Source organism: Oreochromis aureus, linkage group 7 (assembly GCF_013358895.1).
Source record: "Oreochromis aureus strain Israel breed Guangdong linkage group 7, ZZ_aureus, whole genome shotgun sequence".
Taxonomy (NCBI): Eukaryota; Metazoa; Chordata; class Actinopteri; order Cichliformes; family Cichlidae; genus Oreochromis; species Oreochromis aureus.
This window is the reverse complement of record NC_052948.1, coordinates 30,685,635-30,701,068: the sequence shown is the minus strand read 5'-3', so window position 1 is coordinate 30,701,068 and position 15,434 is coordinate 30,685,635. Positions and strand designations below refer to the sequence as shown.

The following is a 15,434-nucleotide window of genomic DNA, read 5'->3' as shown; positions in this document are numbered from 1 at the left end:
ATCAAAAGTTTAAGACTTGAAAAATGGCATAAAATCATATTTTGCATGGTTTGATATGCAACAAGAAGAAATGGGAGTGAGACCAAACATTTTTTTGAGCATGCAATCTATTGAAAACACGCTTAAACTGAAACAGGCTTTTTACAGCTGATCAAAAGTTTAGGACCACACTTCCAAAAAACCCCATAAACCCCTCCAAAACAGAAATCAAAGTTCCAAACATGAACTCAGGAATGAGTTGTCCATTTTTGTAAACTTTTGCCATCCATCCCCAAAGGTTCTGGATTGGATTTAGATCAGGGGAACACGCTGGATGGTCCAAAAGAGTGATGTTATTCAGACTCAGAAGAGTAAATTAATTCAAATTAAATCAAACTGAAATAAATTCCTAAAAACAACAAAGAAACTTCTTGTAAAAAAAAAAAAAAAAAAAAAAAAATGTTTTTCATTCCACTGATTGATTTACTGCCTGGCTTTGCTCCTGGGATTCATCCGGTTTGTCGGGTTAGAAAGTTGCCACATAGAGTAGAGATCTGTCAGTCACTACATGCTTCCACACCTTAAACACAATAACACACACATTCTTTACTTAAGTAGAAGTGAAGATATGTGTGTTTAAAAAAAAATGCTCTGGTGAAAGTCAAAGTACTGAATCAAGTAAAAGTGAAAAAGTACCAACTCTGAAATGTACTCAAAGTAATTACATAAAAAGTAGCTCTTTAAATGACAATGCTATCAGACATTATTATGCAAAGCTAACTGAACCTCATGCTGTATTAATATAATAATAAAATAATATTAATGCATGGAAGTATGAGTGGGATTCAGCAGGTGGAGGAACCCCAAGTTCAGTTGCAGTAGCTCAGTGTGGGGACAAGAATCGCTGCTCAATCATTTCTACTGTGAGCTCCAGCAGGAGGTCTTAGCGCACAGCCTGTGATCACAGCTAAATTCAAAAATATTTCATGAGCTATCTGGGCTGATGTCCTTCCCCTACACTCACAGCATACAGTTAAATTCAGTGAGTGAATCTCATCATCAGCTTATGTTTGAATTCATCTTTGCATCTCTCATTCGGTGAAATCCAGCAGCTGGACCTTTAACTCGCAGACACGGTGTGGCTAATAGTTTGTGTGTTTGCTGATTTATGTTGAGCTGATAGAAACGTGCTTGCTCCTCTTCAGTGCTGTACTACAAACACAGCTTATCAACATCTGCACAAAAAGTGCCGTTCAGGATCGTCCCAACCTGATCCAAACCCCCAGTTTATGGTGCTATGATAATGCATAAGTTATGTGGGTTTTATTTTGCCTCTTTCATCTTTTTGAATGTGAGACGCCTCACTGATGGATACACTAATAAATTTGTCTATTTATTATTGTTACCTCCTTTTAACCTCACATCAGTTTGAAGACTCACAGTAAAAACTTCCCTCAAATGAATTCAAGCTAAAGTAATGAGCCTGATTTGAAAAAGTAAAGAATAAAAATAAAAGGTTGACAGAAAAATGAATACTCAAGTAGAAATACCTGAAAATTCTACTTAAGTATAGTGACAAATTATTCCTACTTCATTTCACTACACACCTCGGGCAAAAACAAATATGAAACTGAGGAAAAAATTATGCTTTTCTAAGGTGATAAATATCTGAAAGCCCCAAAGACAGAGGCGGGGTCTTAAAGTGGACGGATGAGTGCATACCTGCTGTAACAGAAACTGTCACAAGAGTGTCAGACTGCAGCAGAGCCACCATGGATACAGAAATGGTAAGCTGAGGTTTCTTCTGTTTTAGTTTTTTATAGCAGCTGTTCTTTTATTGTGACTGTGGAGCTGCTGCTTCAAGGCAAAGGCTGGTGCTGTCCAGGGGTTTTTGTTATTGGAGAGGGACACGGCTCTCCAAAAGTCTGAAATCTGTGGGCGAATTCTGCACTGGCAAAAATGCTGGAACCTCCAAAGAAAAAAAATATTGTTTTAAAATAGAAATTTAAAAAAATCATTATTAGTATTATTATTATTATTTTTTATTTTTTACAATTTTGCTTTTCCAACTTGCTGATCATGAAGCATGAATCATTCCTTGGTTTTCATTTTGGAAAGGTTCCCTTTCCACCTCCTAAAATCTAGTAAGAAAACAGAGACTTTTCCACTTTCTGTCACCGTTTGATTTTAGTTTCAGTCAGACTGTCCTGACATCCTGATTCTCAACATTTCATTAAGTTTTCTGTGCAGATGACACCTTTTTGTTTCTTTTGAACTTTTCTGTCCTTCCTTTTGCACTTTTACCACAGGACGCCATCGCCACCCTGAACACATTGCAGGTCTATGCTGCCGCCCTGAAGGAGCTGCGGAGCAAATGTCACCTGCAGCTAAAGACCATGAGAGGCTTCCTGGAACGAGCCGGCCTCACGGTGAGCCAATCAAAGCAGCAGTGACATCAGAGATTACACACAGTTACAGTAATTATCGCCTTCAGTCTTACCTGAACTACACGTGTGTTCTTGTATGCATATCAAAGGTGGATGAACTTGACCGTCTCAATATCATTCATGTGACCGGAACAAAGGGCAAGGTGAGCAGACATTTAGCTGTTCTTTATATCAGAAAGGTCCTTTCTGTGGATTAATTAGAATTAAGTTCAATTCAATTTCATTTATATAACACCAAATCACACCACAAGGGGCTTTATACTACAAGGTAAAACCCTACAATACAGAGAAACCTCAACAATCATATGACCCCCTTTGAGGAAGCACTTGGCAACAGTGGGAAGAAAAAACTCCCTTTTAACAGGAAGAAACTTCTGGCAGAACCAGGTTCAGAGAGGAGCAGCCATCCGCTGCAACTTGTTGGGGTTGAGGGGACGAAGACAGGACAAAGGACACACATAAGAAGGACCTCATGTTTATTTACACACAGAAATCTCCCATTTGTCTTCCACAAAAAATAAAGAAAATCTCTGAAACAAATTCATGTGCTGTGTAAAAATCAGAACATAAAAGCTATGTGAGAAGAGTGTGTGGTATATAAGGTATATGGCTTTAAATTTTATATAGCACACATTTTATATAGCAAACATCATGAATCCAGACAATGACTGTTTGTCTTTCAGGGCTCGACATGTGCGTTCACTGAGCAGATTTTAAGAAATTGTGGCTTCCGCACAGGATTTTTCAGGTAAACCATGGTGCTTACTTACTCAGGTGGTTACCGCAGTGTTATTGCATAAAAACATGCTTTGTTTCAGATTTCTGTGCAGTCCTTGGAAAGGTTTAAATAAGCTATAAAACACAAATACACGCCCATACTTCTATACAGTCTTTTCTTACCCTACATTTTAATGTACCAGCTGTCCAGATGTCGGGGTTGTGCTCTTCTCAAGTAGTCTGAACAGTAAAATGGGTTGTTTAGTTTCTGTAATCAGATTACTCTGATATCTTGAGCAGTTTGAACATACACACACAGAAGGAATTGGATGTAGACACTGACTGGTAATAACAGGCTTCAAGTATTTTCCAAAGACCTGAACATGCATTCTTGGGTGCAGCTCTCCACATCTGGTCCAAGTGACAGAGAGGATTCGGATCAATGGGCAGCCAATTGGAAAAGAGCTCTTCACCAAATACTTCTGGCAGATATACAGACGGCTCGATGAAACGAAGGTGGGTATGAAAAGAGAAAATAGAAAACTAAAATGCCACCTGACACCGCCCTGTCCACTGGACCAAATGTGACACACCTTTATGGTGATCTAGTTCTGGTAATAACCTGCCAACCCGAGAACCCGAGTTTTGTTATAGGAACAATATCTCTAAAACTGGGCAAATCACACCAAACCTTTCTAAATTGAAAGGCAAATGATGTAAATTTAATTTTGGGGATGAACTGACTTTTTAATGTGGATTCAAAGCTCTCAAAGGTACTTTCTGTACCGTATTTTTCGGACCATAAGGCGCACCGGATTATAAGGCGCACTGTCAATAAACGGGTCTGTTTTCAAACATAAGGTGCACCAGATTATAAGGCGCATTAAGTGAAACAAAACAGTCAGATAAGTCAAACTTTGCTCAACTCATTCTTCTTGCTTTTTCCACTTCCATACCATTGATTCAGTAATGTTGAATTCTCTCGCAGCTGCTCTATTCCTGTGTTGTTGAAGTATATTAATGACTAACCTCATATTGTCAATGGATTATCTCAGTTGTTCTCCTGACTGAAGTTTGGTCATTCACAGCATCCTGCCATGCCATTGCATTTGTCCCTAACCATCGGGAACCCTCATGTTCCCATGTGGAAAAAAGTTAGTGTTTATCCTCCAGCTTCACTGTATTTATGTTATGCTAACATAGCTGTGTTGCGAGCAATCACATAGCACATCATCATATACCAGCTAGCCTATGGCGTTATTTTTGTGCCACTATTCTGAGCGCACGTAAAAAAAAACATTTGAGCGCATGTAAAAAAAATTTGCAGGTGCAAGTGTTGCATTTTGAGAAGAAATTTATTTTGAGCGAAGAAAAGCTAAATTTGAGTGAACAAAACTCATTGCTGCGTGCAAAAAATGTATTTCAGTGTTTGCTATTATCCATCACACACAATAGCAGCCCCTCTCGCTCAGTTTTTGCATTTGCGCTTGCTCGCAATGTGTTGCAGCTTTGTGTCTTTTTCATTCTGCTGAAGTACGGGACGAATCGTGTTCCTTCTCCGCTCAATACGGATGTATTGTAATTGGTCCAGCCCAGAGTTGATCATGACCAATTGGCTAATCCACCACCTTTCATTGTTTATACCGTTACAAAAACAAACATAAAAATGAAAAATCACCATCGGCCCACCGGGCATGGCCAGTACAGCTATGCAGTCAGCTGGTGGGTAACAGGCATCTCCGAAAACATTAGAGCACTTATGGAAATATGTGATGTCTTGATAAATCGAGCAGATATTTGAAGTTTACACAGCAACATTCTCACATGAAAATATCTTAAAAGGTTATTTTGTGACCCAGAAAGAGTAATATTTCAAACTCCGCCACTCTGTGTTCCTCCGCCACTGCCTCATTTGAGTTTTGGACGAAATGGATTCTGAGATATTGCATTTCGTCATTTCGAGCTGATTGGAGATGAAAACAGCCAATCGGATTTTTTTGCATCCAAGTCTGTGATTGGCTGGTTTTGTGGCACAAATATAATGGTGTACAGAAAGAGCTGAGCGTGCACGGGCAGAAATGTTGAGAGCGCAAGTAACACATTGCGAGCAAGCACAAATGCAAAAACTGAGCGAGAGGGGCTGCTATTGTGTGTGTGTGTGTGGATAATAGCAAACACTGAAATACATTTTTTGCACACAGCAATGAATTTTGTTCACTCAAATTTAGCTTTTCTTTGCTCGAAATAAATTTCTCCTCAAAATGCAACACTTGCACCTGCAAATGTTTTTTACGTGCGCTCAAATTTTTTTTTACGTGCGCTCAGAATAGTGGCACAAAAATAACGCCTTACTAGCCCAACTTCAGTAACCCTACAAACGTCACTGCTGTTTAGTTTTCTGTCTTCATTTATGTTGGAAGTGATAGCAGAGCTGTACGCTTTCATTTTTTCAGAAATCTCTCAGTCAGAACATGCTATATCATGTTTAGGTGGAAACTAGCGAGTTAACTTCCTGTTAACTTCTAACTCTGTTAAATTTAATAAATTCTGTTTTCATGGATGCCTGGATGTTAAACTTAATTGTTACAGCTGGTAAAGCAGCAACGCTGATGATTTTATTAAAGATGAAAGAGTTTAGACAGTTTTTAACTCTCAGTGATGTTGCGGTGTTCGTTTGACTTTGGGACCTGAAGCGGACGGAGTTTTGGACCCAGATTACCCCGAGTCCGTGAGGCTCCTGACTACGGTAGCCGTAATGCTCCAGCAATCCATCAAGCGGTGCGGCTTTGTAGCTTACCAAAGTCATACTAAAACATTTTTTTTTGACAGATTTTTGAGTGCCGTGTACCACATAAAATCGGTTCGAGGTCAGTTAGCACAACCAGAATCCATACATAAGATGCACCAGATTATACACTGCTGATTTTTGAGAAAATTGAAGGATTTTAAGTGCACCTTATAGTGCGGAAAATACAGTAATTACCCACCACAAATTTTTACCACAGCTTTCGATCTCTCTAACATAATACAGACATGCTTTAGATATGAAAATCAGACCAGCCCCTTCTTCACTTCTGTTACTTCTGGAAGGTTTCAAAGTATTTTTAAACTCTGGAATTTAAAATAAGTGACTTTAAATGATATTAAGATTTTAACTGAGAGTGAGCAAGATAGACCGGATTAGAAAATGAGTGCATCAGAGGGACAGTGCAGGATATATTGGACAAAGGATGATAATATGGAGCTGCCAGGCAGGAGGAGAAGAGGAAGACCACAAAGAAGATTCATGGATGAAGTGAAGGAGGGCATGTGGAGGGTTGGTGTAACAGAGGAGGATGCTGGGATAGGGTGAGATGGAGGCAGATGATCCACTGTGGTGAACCCTGAACAATTCAGTTGAAAACAGAAGGAGAAGAAGCCATCAAGGCTTTTCTTTTAATAAATTTGAGATCGTATTTGAAAGGTAACATCTTAAAATTAATTAAAATAAAACTCTCAGACGGGCCACTGATAACCTGATGTGATCATTTGGAAAAAAAAATAAGATAAAATATATCATCTTTGGTGTATAAACAAACAGACTGATGATTCTTTACTTTTTCCTTTGACCCTTCAGGATGCTAACGGAGGGACGATGCCGACATATTTTGGTATCCTCACCATCTTGGCCTTCCATATCTTCCTTCAGGAGAAGGTACACTGTCAAAAGCAGCCAGAAAATGTTTATATGGAATTTATTCCTGACACATGTTATGTACTCATTTATCTGACTTACATGCAGGCAGTGGTGCAGGTCTTATTTACTATAAACACTCCTTGGATCTAAATGGCTCTTTGTCTTTGCTCAGGTGGATTTAGCTGTGATTGAAGTTGGTATTGGAGGAGCGTACGACAACACCAACATAATACGGTGAGATTTAAACTTAGCACAGCATAAGTCTTTAGCATAACATGCGAAATATCACACACAATGGAAAAGCTTCCAAATCAAAACACAAACTAACGCCTTTTGGAGAAATGGTACCAAGTGGACACATTTAAAAAGCCTTTGTCATAAGAATCACTGGAGTCTGTCTGTCTTTATACAGTTTTTGCACCACTTTATGCAACATTACATCTTTTTTTTATTTTATTTTTTTTAAAGTATTTACATTTCTTATTTATATTAGATTTTTGTTGTTGTTGCTGTTTTTTCCAACATAATTTGCTCAGTGTGACTCTTTGGGTACACAGACCATTTATTTGTGTTGTACAGAGAAATTTGATCAGTGTACAGTCTCGGTTGTCACTATCATGCCTGTGTGTTTCGACAGGAGGCCGTGGGTGTGTGGCATCTCGTTCCTGGACATAGACCACACTGATATTCTGGGAGACACCATCGAAAAGATCGCCTGGCACAAAGCGGGCATATTCAAGGTGTGTTCACAGTAGGAGTGAGTCACTGATTCAGTCTGAATGCGTGCTTTTTTTAGTAATGCTGCATATTTGTGTTTGCAGCCTGGAGTCCCCGCCTTCACCATCAGACAGCCAGAGGGCGCCATGCCCGTGCTCGAGCAACGGGCCAAAGAGATCGGGGTAAGTCCACTTTCAGTCAGATCACACAGGAAAGTGAAGCTTCAACTTTCTATAACTCTCTCTAACCTGTTGTTGCAGTGTCCACTGTGGATGTGTCCACAGCTGGAGGACTACCAGGCGGAATGTAAACCTTTGCACCTGGGCCTTGCAGGACAGCACCAGCGCTCCAACGCCTCCCTCGCCCTCCAGCTGAGTCACACCTGGCTTCAGATGAGGGGTCTACCAGGTTGGGCTTATGTTTAAATATATGTCCAAAAATAAATTAATAAATATTACAAAATAATGCAAATAACAACTGCAAGCTTTGGTCAGTGTACCTTCAATGTACCGACCCTCTCTGAACAGATAACAGCTTACCCTACATCACTGTTAACAACAGCAGGATGCTTCAGGCGACTGCCTTCACTCCCAGCCCCATGATGGTGAAAGGTGAGTTCCGCAGAGCCAATCAGACAACAACAGGACCCAGCCGAGGCCAGCTGAGGTAACAGTGAATGTGTTTACTCTCAGGGTTGGCAGATACCGAGTGGCCCGGCAGGAGCCAGACCCTAAAACGTGGAGCGGTCACCTACTTCCTGGATGGAGCTCACACCCTACACAGCATCCAGGCCTGTGCTCAGTGGTTTAGAGAGACTGCAGCTGAGCACGAGAGGAACGCCAGGTGAGCTAAAAAAAAGATGTGTAAGAATTTTTAATTAAACGTTTAGCCCGGTCCCCGTTGTTAACAAAATGGACCAGAGAGTGTGTTCCAGTTGTTGGTGGATCTACAGGAATATTTTTACATCAAATGCTATGTGATGTGACACTTTGATGTGTTTGTGTTTTAGTGGCCCTGTGGCCAGAGTTTTACTGTTCAACGTTACAGGAGAGAGAGACGCAGGTGCTTTCCTTAAACTCCTGGTTGTGAGTAGTTTTTTGAACCTGAATGCATTTGTGGGTATGTTGGCATGGACGTGATTGTACTTATAGAGTTGTAAAACAATTTTTTTTTACTATTTCTTGTTTCTTTCCAGCCGTGCCACTTTGACTTTGCTGTGTTCTGCCCATGCATCGCTGAAGTTGGCACTTCCAATAGTGAGTTCGCTGAATCTTTTTGCACCTGTACAGATCGTTCTATATAAAATCAGTTTGGACACTGGATCTGAGTGTCCAGAGGTGTGCAGGTGTAATCTAATTCTATCTGATGCACATTTTTAGTTTTTCCTTGTCTGGAGTTTGTGTTGGAGTCTGTGTTTCCAGATGGAGATTATCCAAGAAGAGCTGGTTTTATCCAGTGAATGATTCTGAACCAAAAACTTTGAAGTTATTCTTTCACCTTATTCTTCCTCCTCAGTTCAGGAAAAGAAGTTTGACATGTCTGTGGAGGAGATGCTGAGTCGCTGCTTGGACAACGAGAGGATCTGGCGCCTCCATAACCACCAGGATGACAACGGAGATAATCTGCTGCTGATAGAGGACAGTCTTCCTCGTTTACCTGAGAACAGAGGGGACACCTTGGTATTCCCGTGCATCTTCAGCGCCCTCCAGTGGATCACACATGGCAGGAACTCAGTGCTGTCTGACCAGGCCAAGACAACGCTCCCGGTTAAACCGAGCATCACGGCCAAAGCTGCTTCTCTCCGCGAAGCTAGCGATATCCAGGTCCTCATCACTGGAAGCCTTTACCTGGTGGGAGGAGCTCTCAAATACCTCGACCCAGCTTCCTCCAAGTGAACAGAAGTGTTTTGTATTTGCACAACTGCGAGAGATTTGCTTCCAGGGAAGAGGGTTGTTTGTGGTTTTAGTTTTTCCTGACTTATTTTCCTGAATTTGATTATTTTGTCTGTGACCAAGGTATGAAGGTGATTTTACTTTTTGGATGCTAATCATAAACAACGTTTGAGTATATTTTTGTAACAGTGGCCAAAACTCAAGTTTGTAAGTTTGACTGGATTGCAAATAAATGATCTTTTAAAATGTAAAGTTTTTGATCACAGACTGGATAACGTTGCCTTCAAAGCTTTTCTCTTATTTGCATCACTAAATTCATCGGCTTCCTCGTTGGTTCCAAGTCACAAAGTTTTGCAAGCTGGAGTCCATGGGTCATTTTGACCTTGAGTCTCAGTATTTGATCAGAGTAAACATGAAACTGGACTATATGCTGTGATACACGGACGTAAGATGACATTCTGCTGATCTGCAAACGTTTTCACTAACCCATCCAAATGATTGAATTCAGGTGTTCCAATTATTTCCGTGACCACAGGTGTATCAAGTCAAGCACCAAGGCATGCAGACTGCATGTTCTCTGCAGTGATGAGTCAACCTTGTCTTTTTGGAAATCTGATGTATGAACCTAAAATACTGAGCTGGTTTAAAAAAAAGTGCTTACAAACCTAAACTGAAAAAAGCAATGGGAAAATGAAAAGGTGCCAAACAAGTGCAAAAAAAGAAAAAAAAATGGTTTAACACGCAAGGTTCCACATATGATGTGGGGTAATACTGAGGTACAAATAGTACATTAAAAGTAGTGATGGGGAAAAACAAAAAGGTTGAAGCTTCTAAACCAAAGGAACCATGACAAAACAGCACAATATAAAACAAGGTAAAAGTTTGAAAAAAGAAATAAAGTGCTGAAGGTAAGTCCAAACTTTTCATGTAGTGCAGAAACAAATAGTTTTTTACCCTGAGACGTAAAAGCAGCTTCAGAGCTGCTTGATTTGTGTCAGTTTCATGATAATTTTTAAGTTCTTGTTTTGCCTCTTGTCCTCCTTTTTTCTTTATGCACTTCGTCTTCTACCTTCTACCTTTTTTTGTATTTGCACTTTGTTTTCTTGCTTTATTTTGTCTTTCATGCCCCATTGACAGTTTTTCCTTTTGCTTTCAAGCACCTTTCTTTGTTACGGTATTGGTGACAGTCCCCATGAGGGTCCCTGCACATCATGTGGGAGGCCAAGGTTCAATTCTCTGATAAGGCACTGTTACAATATTAACAAATATGAATTGACTCTTGGGGAAAAAAAATCTCCAAAACACTCACATGGTATTTGTTGCCATGTAAACTACAAGTTTAAACATAAAAAGAGAAACATGGGGCACAAGACTCTGTTAGCTTTTTTACTCCTTTATTCTTAGGGCAAACTGTTTCTGTTGTGTATTTGTCATTGTGTTTATCACACGTGGAAAACATTCTTTGTTCAAACGCAGATGGAAACAAAGTTGGTGGGTAGCTCTAGAACCAGCTCAGTTTTCAGTGGTTTATTTTAGAGTCTGAAGAACAGATTTTGTTCCCCTGATCAGGAAGCAGAGTCCCATTGAACAGACTGAGTGAGCTTAACATATCAGAGCTATTTAACAAAGAAGAGATTAAAAAATGCGAGTTTCACCTACAACAATCTGAAGGAAAGAACTCTGATCAACCTCAAGCAAGACAGCTTCTCTGCATTTCACTGTCAAATCATTAAATCAAGACACTGAAAATTATATATTAATATAATTGTAATTCTGAGGCTTTTATTTCATGGTGTCTTGGAAAGCTGTAAATAATGAGAGGTTACAATAATTATAATATTGATTATTAGTAGTAGTATTCAGTTTAAAGACGTGTTTAGAATTGTTACCTTTTAGCAGCAGTATTAAAACCATGCTGTTGATGAAGCAGTCATATCCCAGCTCACGTTTCCCCTTAAGTTTTCTTTTTTACGTTTTAAACGTTGTTTTCGCTCAAGTGTAACTCGGAAAAAAGCGAGACAACGGTAACATTTCTTCTTTTTTTACTTCGTCTTTTTGTTTGGCTCGTTGAGTTGATTGGCTTTTGTTTGGTCCAATAGTAAGAGAGAATACCACATGACCGCGAGATCCTCAACCAATGGAAGTCTCAGTGGGCGGGGTTCCGTCCTTCGTCTAACGTAAGCGTCGTTAGTAGGAAGAAGAAGCCGATTCTGGAAGCCATTACGTTGCGCACATTAACGGAGTAAATCCTACTATTTTTGCGTACAATACGCACAATTACCTGCCGTAAAGACGCTTTTCTGCACTTATGGCATCGGTGGCCAAAAAGAGAAAAATGAATTTCTCGGAGAGGGAGGTGGAAATTATAGTGGAAGAAATAGAGAAACAAAAGCACACACTGGTTAACCACTTCAATGCCGGAGTCACACACATGGCCAAGAATAACGCGTGGATGGACATCCTGAAAAAGGTGAACCAGGTCACCACCTGTCCGCGCGAGCTGCCCGAGGTGAAGAAGAAGTGGTCCGACATGAAGACGGAGGTCCGGCGGAAGGTGGCCCAAGCGCGGGCTGCCATCGAGGGAACGTCCGCGGACTGCACTCCAGTTCCCGTCATCCTCACCGCCATGCAGCAGCGGATCTGTAACCTGCTGGGAGAGGCCACCATCATCAGCCTACCTGCCGGAGACTCGGATGCTGAGATCTCCTTACCTGTAACCGTCAACGCCGCCGCCACCGTCACTCTGACGGAGGGTGAGTGTCGCACGGTGATGTACGGAAAGTGATGCGTGCCGAAAATAACTGCGCGTGTAACACTAAAAAAAAACCAAAGTGTGAAATTATTATAAGTATTTTCTGAAACCACTGAAAATTCAGACCAAAATAGTGAATGTAAATGTTATTAAATGTAAACGTAAGCATTATAGTTTAGTTACATGTATGTTTCTACCTGAAAAGTAAATGTAAAGGTAAAAATTGGTCTAAATTAAATATTTCCAAGTATGGGTTAATATTGCATTCAAATTCAAAATACTACATGAAGTGCAAAATAACTAAAACTACGCAATAACGACACAGGCTCAATGTTTAATGTAAGTATTTTTAAATGTATTATTACATGTAAACAAAAAAGTAATAGCTTATTAAATTTACATTTAAAAGTTAATAGGGTTAATTAAATCTTTTAAATAAATCTGTGAGATACATACTAAAAAGTAGGAATTACATTCAAACTGCATACAAACATAAATGTACTAAATTCTAAATGTTAAATCTCAATATTAAATGTAAATTTAAATTATTATCTATTATTATTAGATACTTTAAAACATAATATATAGTGTATAATGTATGATTATGAAAACATTTAAATATAAATGCAAAATGTTAAATCTAAATAATAAAGACAGACTGGATACTACCATAGTTAGCTATTGAAAGCCAAGTGGGCTGAAATCAACAGCAACATTTGACACCAAAAATGTAATAAATGTTAAATCCTAGTGATTCCTTATTACTAGGATTATTAATATTTTAATTAAATACTAATTTGGACTGTAAATATGAAATCTGATCATATGAATATAATAATACATTACAAAAATGTAACCCTAAATGTAACACTTAAATTTAGAGTTACATTTTTAAAATAAAAACTACATTGTAAAGATTTGCTGATAGTTTCATTGAGTCTTTAGCTTCTTCCTCTGGTTGTCTTTCAGCTCTTCCAGCCAGTGCCGGGACAGTCTGTGACAACTCAAAGCAGCTGCACGGTACGTTTCATTTCTTTGTAAATGTTCATACTTTACCCGTGACACTTGCAGAGCCATCAGGGTTTCTAATCACAACTCTACTGGACTGTGTGGTGTTGAACTGCTGCGCTTTAAAAGGTGCATTTTGTAATTACTCTACAGATTTAATCACCACTAGGGGTCAAATTTTAACTTTTACTATTAAATGCAAATTTTTTCTTTTTGTCTGGTTAAACGAATAAAGGTTACACTGATTCACTGCGCCATCTTGTGATGGTGATTGGTATTACATGACAGTACAGCCAAGCCCTAATTCCGCTTCAGCTGATATTTCTTCAGCACAGTAGAAAGATGTTTCAGACATGCATTCAGAGCAATTGCTTCTTCATGTTCTTTGTAAGGCTTTTAATAAACATCTGAAACTGTTTCTTGTTTCCAGCTGAGACGACATACCACACTCTGGAGGATGGCGGCGTGGTGGAGTACTGCACCACCACTGAGGGCGATTCCGCCCCGACTGTGGTGGCCGCGGTCGAGGGTCCTGTGGAGATGCTGGCCTCGTCTTCTGCTTCCCCACCACCGCCTCAGAGTCAGGCCAAACCACAGGAGCTGAAGAGCCGCATTGCTCTGAACTCCGCCCGCCTGCTGCAGGAGCAGCGAGTCACCAACGTGCACATCCGCCAGATTGCCCAGCACCTGGAGGGCCAGAATGAGCTGCTGCAGATGATGCGGCGCTCCCAGGAGGCGCAGGCGTTTGCCCAGGAGAGGCAAGCTCAGGCACTGGAGGGCACGCAGGCCGCACTGCTCGCGTTGGTGCAGATGCTCCGACCGGCTCTCAAAGACCTGAGGAAGTTTCTGCAGAGCGGGTCTGAGGCGGCGAACGCCAGTAGCTCTGTGGCGACGCCGGCGACTGGAGCAACCATTGATGGAGCGGCAATGGAGGAGCAGAGCAGGCCCAAAACACCTCCACTTCCTACACAACAGGCTGAGGAGGCGCAGTAGACTCTGTGCGTGCTTGTGTGTGTGTGTGTGTGTGTGTGTGTGTGTGTGTGTGTGTGTGTGTGTGTGTGTGCACGTGTGTGAACCATGATTGCAATTATGCCTTATGAAGAACATGTACAGAAGCAATGGAGAACTATTATTTTTATTTTTTGCCACGACTTCATGTTATTTAATACCCTGAATCTGGTTTTCTGACCTTTTTATGCAACTATTTCGTCAGCCTGATGGAAAATTAACGGGTTGGTTTTTTTAGACCGTGGCGAGCCAGGTTTGTCCGTGATCTGCACTTTAACCAGCATGTGTTCAGACCTGAATAAAGTGAAAAAGAGGCCAAACTCTTTATGTCCTGTCACATCTCTCCTGTCCCAGGGGCAGATGTTCATGTTAAACATGGTAAAAGAAGTCAGTGTGTGAACCAATGATCCCCATGAGTCAAAAGTTGTAAACACTTATTTTCACACAGTTTTTTCTACTGTTAGATCTGTATCATGTCATAGAGAGCAGGCTTTCTATAAAATACTTGAAACACGTCCAAAGTTCCACTCATCTCTTGGTATCGTCTTCTTGTGCAGCTCTAAATTGTTTTCGGAGCTTCCATCCGCTGCAGTGCTCTTATGTTCCTCCTGTACTGTTACTCTACAGTGTGTGATGGATCTTGTCCAGTGCGTCCAAATGTTTGAGGGAGGTGATCGTGATGGCGTGCACCACAGTTCATTTCCTCTGATTGTTCACTATCAGATGCCTCAGAGGACTTCACAGCAGACCTCAGCAATGATGGTCTCACACTGGGGGATGATTTCATGGTGCAAAACTCGTTGAATGTTCAATAAAATGACAAGCTCTTGAAGGCGTGCCTTCAGGCTGGAAAACTGGATTCTGGGTGGATGTTTCGATATATACTAAATAAAGCTAACTATGAAACATAAATCATGAAGCCTACTCTAAAAAAGCCAACAGTTTGAAAGATGGAAATGGAAATAAACAGAGCAGGATGTTTTTTTCTGCTGGCTGTAGTGCTTACAACCAGCCAGCAGAGGTCAGTGTAAGTCAGAGTTTCATTACAGGTGTGTGAGCAGTGACGTTTGAGGTCCTGAGAGGGTGAAAGGAAGGAAATCCGTCTTTTAGTATCAGTATCAGATTAACTTTCACAAATGAGGACACTGTAGTACTGCAGGGTGTACTGGAGTTTAATTTGATGTTTTCATTTAAAAACCCTTAACAAATCAGTTATTCCTGAAATAATTAAAGTATTA

At 40.4% G+C, this 15,434-nt stretch overlaps 2 protein-coding genes across 4 annotated transcripts; both read left to right on the top strand.

The window, feature by feature from the left end:
* Nucleotides 1-1,741: 1,741 nt before the first annotated feature.
* On the top strand, nt 1,742-9,740 carry LOC116334143 (folylpolyglutamate synthase, mitochondrial-like). The gene is made up of 15 exons (XM_031757478.2): nt 1,742-1,766; nt 2,289-2,408; nt 2,516-2,569; nt 3,110-3,174; nt 3,545-3,659; nt 6,760-6,837; nt 6,992-7,053; nt 7,457-7,559; nt 7,641-7,718; nt 7,797-7,944; nt 8,064-8,147; nt 8,229-8,379; nt 8,546-8,621; nt 8,732-8,792; nt 9,052-9,740. Exons 1-15 carry the CDS (start codon nt 1,752-1,754, stop codon nt 9,429-9,431), a joined length of 1,590 nt encoding a protein of 529 aa, XP_031613338.1. The 5' UTR covers nt 1,742-1,751; the 3' UTR covers nt 9,432-9,740.
* Nucleotides 9,741-10,841: 1,101 nt separating this feature from the next.
* naif1 (nuclear apoptosis inducing factor 1) lies at nt 10,842-15,055 on the top strand. Of its 3 annotated transcripts, XM_039614447.1 has the most exons (4): nt 10,844-12,181; nt 13,150-13,200; nt 13,619-14,186; nt 14,824-15,055. In XM_039614447.1, the coding sequence occupies exons 1-3, from the start codon at nt 11,737-11,739 to the stop codon at nt 14,179-14,181; spliced, it is 1,059 nt and encodes a 352-aa protein (XP_039470381.1). In that variant the 5' UTR covers nt 10,844-11,736; the 3' UTR covers nt 14,182-14,186; nt 14,824-15,055. The 3 variants fall into 3 exon arrangements, with proteins under 3 accessions (XP_039470382.1, XP_039470381.1, XP_031613328.1); XM_031757468.2 differs by having other exon boundaries at nt 13,619-15,055; XM_039614448.1 differs by lacking the exon at nt 13,150-13,200 and having other exon boundaries at nt 10,842-12,181; nt 13,619-15,055.
* The last annotated feature ends 379 nt before the right edge of the window (nt 15,056-15,434 follow it).